Source organism: Zonotrichia leucophrys, chromosome 3 (genome assembly GCF_028769735.1).
Source record: "Zonotrichia leucophrys gambelii isolate GWCS_2022_RI chromosome 3, RI_Zleu_2.0, whole genome shotgun sequence".
Taxonomy (NCBI): domain Eukaryota; kingdom Metazoa; phylum Chordata; class Aves; order Passeriformes; family Passerellidae; genus Zonotrichia; species Zonotrichia leucophrys.
The window spans coordinates 92,892,330-92,896,138 of record NC_088172.1 but is presented as its reverse complement, the minus strand read 5'-3'; the positions used below and the strand labels follow the sequence as shown (position 1 = coordinate 92,896,138).

Below are 3,809 nucleotides of genomic sequence, written 5' to 3'. Positions count from 1 at the left end.
AAACTGACAGCAGGAAACTGGGGTGGTGAGTTTTGTTTCCCATAGAAAAGGGCCAGCGTTCGTGTCCAGGGGCCTGCCACAGGAGCTGTTATTGAATTTTTTGGGTTACTTTACCCCCCCTGCAAAATGCTATTTATGGCTGAGAAAGAACACAAAAGGATTATCCTGAAAGGAGGCAAAAGCTCAGAAAAGGTGAAAGAAACACTCCAATTATGACAACAACACAATGATTTATTTTGGACTGCAAATGAACACCCGCTGCCCTCCAGCCCTCCCAGACCAGCAGGCCGAGCAGTGCTGTATCCATCACATGAGGTGCTGGCAGCCTGGAAAGAGAAACCAGAGAGCCATGGTCAGTCACAGAAGGCTCCTGTCCCCCCTGTCCCACCACAGCCTGTTCCCAGGCCAGGCTGCTGGCTATGCTCAGAGCCCACACTCCCAACCCATTCTCTGTTTTTAGAGGAGAGCAGCATGGCATTCCATATTCCACACGCTCCGCTTCAGCACAGCATGGCAACCTCCTCAGCTGCAAGAGTGGGATGATGCCTGTGTGCCCGCTGCTGTCTGCCAGGAGCTCTTCTGCCAGCCCAGCTGTGGAGCTGGGTACCCACATCTGGAGACCTGCTGCCAGGAGAGGAGCTGATACTGCAGGAGATCCTTTTCCTTCTTGAAGGGGATGCCCCCTAAAGGGCAGCACTGGCACTGGACGTGCTCCACGGACAGTTCAGGTGCTTCCCCGTCTGGTCTGGTCACTAGGTGCAATCTTCCTGGAAAAGAAAAAAAAGAACAATTGTGTGACAATCAATTCAAAACAAGACCTGGAAACAAGAAAATCTGTCAAAGGTTATCACTGTATCACAGGCCTAGGAAGGTCTGACCACTCCATGTGAGAATTAAACCTCTTCATGAGTGGAGAAAAACCCCACCTTTCCCTCCCATAAACCCACCACTTCCTCAAGGCCCTGCAAAGCAGACCAGCTAGGACATGGCTTCGGAACCTGTCCCCCTCTGCTGCCCCCCATCCACATGGATGGATGCTTTTGTCAGGCTGGCTGCCCCTGCCCCAGGCTGGCTGGCAGAAGCTGTCAGCAAGGCCAGGAGCCAGTTCCCCTTCCACAACATCCAATCCCCTGTCCTGACAAAAAGCAGCTTGGGGACCGGCAGAAAAATTAATAATACCCATTGCCACTGAGCAGGGAACCTCCAGCACCTGGTCCAGCCGAGCCCTGCCATGCCTGGGAGCACAAGCATCCCCCGTCCCTGCACCAGCTGGGGACTCATCTTGATTCCATCGGGGTGCAGAGCGTGTCCTCCAGGCAGGGGCCGCAGCCAAAGCCAACTGGCTCTGCCCCGCCAGCAGCCAGCTCCAGGATGGTGTTCCCAGCTCCACGTCGTGCTCCAGGAGAACACGTCAGCTGTGCCTCGGCTTGTGGGGACATCACGATGCCATTGAGCTGCAGGGGGATGTTTCCCCTTTTCCAGTCTGTGGCAACTTCACCGCTCTGCCACCAATTCTCCCAACAGGACAGGGAGCACTGAGCTCCCTCCACACTTTGCCAGAGACCAGTGGAAGCATCTCCTAGGCTGCACTCTCTCCTCTGTGCCACAGCCACAGAGAAATGCTCTGGGGTTTTCATCCAGGGCCACCAGACACATGCAGCTGGTACTTGCTGGATCCTACTGTGCAGAGGGATGGATCTCTGCTGTCTCCTGGGCCGCATGGGGGTCCTGCAGCCAAGAATGCTCAAAAAGGTCTTCCAAGGATGGTCTGTCTGTGGGATCCATGGATAAACACCACCTGATGAGGTGCTGGCATTCTGCAGAGACAAACCAGAAACCGCTGGTCAGCGGGACAAGGCTGCTGTCCATGTTCTCCTGGATTCAGTGGTGCCCAGGCCACACTAGGAGGGCTCGGTGCTGCACACAAAGCTTCCCATCAATCCTCCTTTTCGGAGGAGAGCAGCACAGAGGCACACGTGCCACGTCCTCCAGCTAAGCCCAGTAGATCAACCTCCTCACTAGCTGCAAGGGCAGGATGCTTATGTGCCAGCTGCCCTCTCCCAGTCCTGTTCTTCCCCCCATGCGTTGAAGGCACACCCCCACCTTGAGACATCCGAGACAGGAAGGAGAGCTGGCCCCAGATGATGTCCTCACTGGGGTGGAAAGGAAAGTGCCCGCAGACCAGCTCATACAGCAGGATGCGCAAGGACCAGATGGTGGCTGGCTGGCCTTGGTAGCAGCCAAAGAGGATCCACTCCGGTGGGCTGTACTCTGGCATTCCTATGGGACACAGGTGCAGTTCATCAGGGCCATGCTGCTCCCTCCCTGCCAGCTCCCGTTCCACAACAGCCAGCCCCTGCCCCGCCGAAAAGCAACTTGGCTGCAGCCGGCTGAAGGACGATTCCCCGTCTTTCCGTTCCTCTTCCTCCTCTGCCAGCAAAGGGGGGAACCTCCGCTGTCCGGCTCAGCCCTGGCTCTGGGCTCACCTGGCATCCGGGTGTAGAACGTGTCCTGGAGGATCGTGCCGCACCCGAAGTCGATGAGCTTCGCCTCGCCGGTGGCCAGGTGGACGAGGACGTTCTCGGCCTTGATGTCGCGGTGCAGGACGCGGCGGCTGCTGCAGTGAGTGCCGCCCCGCCTCCAGCCCCTGGCCGAACAGCGCCGCGCCACGGGCTCCGTCTGGAACCGCCGCTCGTGCAGGAAGTACCAGAGCTCCTGACAGCGCTGCGGACGCTCCATGACCAGCGCGAAGTCCTCGGGCACCTCGAACCAGTCCAGGAGCCGCACGACGCCGCGGAAGCCAGGCCACGACACCATCCACAGCAGCGCCAGCTCCAGGGGCACAAGGGCGCCCTTGTGCTGCGGGGGGACCGCGATGCCGTCAGCGGGGCCGCTGCTGCGCCGCGCACTCGGCACCCCCTGCCCGGCCCGGGACGCTGCGCGGCCCCCGCTCACCCCACGCCCGCTCCCCTCGCAGCGCCCCGGCTCCCACCGTGCCGGGCCTCGCCTCAGCCCCGCCCGGCCCGTCCCGCCGGCTGCTCTTGCTGGCCCCGCTCACTTTCCAGCCGCGCCCACTCCGAGATGCGCTCCCGGCACACTCGCTCGATGGCCCCCTGCGAGCCAAGGCGAGCGGCGCGCTGAGCTCGGAGCTCGCCGCCCACTCCTGTCTCCCGCCGCCCCCCTCCGACCCGGCCCCGTCTCTTACCGGGACGCCGTCGGCGAGCCGGGTCCCGGAGTAAACGCCGCCGCCGCCGCTGCCCAGCAGCGGGCCCTCCCGCTAGAGCTGCTCCAGGGGAGGCTTCTCCGCCCGTGCGGGCGGCACCGCGATCTCGCCATTCTGACCGGGCCACACGAACGCCCCCGGGCACCGGCGGCTCGGGGCAAGCGGCGGAGCTCGGACCGGGAAAGCTCCCGGGGCAGCTCCCGGGGACGGGGCGGGAGCCGGGCGGCCGCGGGACGGCTGCGGGCGGAGCTGCGGAAGGGGCTTCGTTCGGCGCCGGGGCCGGGCCAGAGCCCACACCAGGCGGAGCCAGAGGACGGTGCTGCCCCAGCAGAACCAGATGGAGGAATTCTTCCACAGACTCCTGCAGAGGGGCCACGGCCAGTCCGGACGGAGCCTGGCGGAGGCGAGACCGCGGCGGGCCGGGCAGGGGCCCGAGCCACCCACGGGCGCCTTGCGGGACGCGGCATGAGCCGGGCTGGGAAAGGCGGGACACGGACGGAGCGGGACGGGAGTGGAGGGATTGTTAGACGGAGACGGGGACGGAGAGCGAGCGAAAAGTCAAGCGGTAAACCGATCGAGAGAAGCG

The 3,809-nt window shown here is 62.6% G+C and overlaps 1 protein-coding gene across 2 annotated transcripts; it reads right to left on the bottom strand.

The window, feature by feature from the left end:
- Positions 1-222: 222 nt before the first annotated feature.
- On the bottom strand, positions 223-3,458 carry LOC135445997 (serine/threonine-protein kinase pim-1-like). Of its 2 annotated transcripts, none has more exons than XM_064709323.1 (5): positions 3,206-3,458; positions 2,487-2,859; positions 2,104-2,280; positions 1,180-1,817; positions 223-767 (listed from the first exon to the last, which is right to left on the bottom strand). In XM_064709323.1, the coding sequence occupies exons 2-4, from the start codon at positions 2,815-2,817 to the stop codon at positions 1,678-1,680; spliced, it is 648 nt and encodes a 215-aa protein (XP_064565393.1). In that variant the 5' UTR covers positions 2,818-2,859; positions 3,206-3,458; the 3' UTR covers positions 223-767; positions 1,180-1,677. The 2 variants fall into 2 exon arrangements, with proteins under 2 accessions (XP_064565393.1, XP_064565394.1); XM_064709324.1 differs by having other exon boundaries at positions 1,211-1,817.
- Positions 3,459-3,809: the final 351 nt, after the last annotated feature.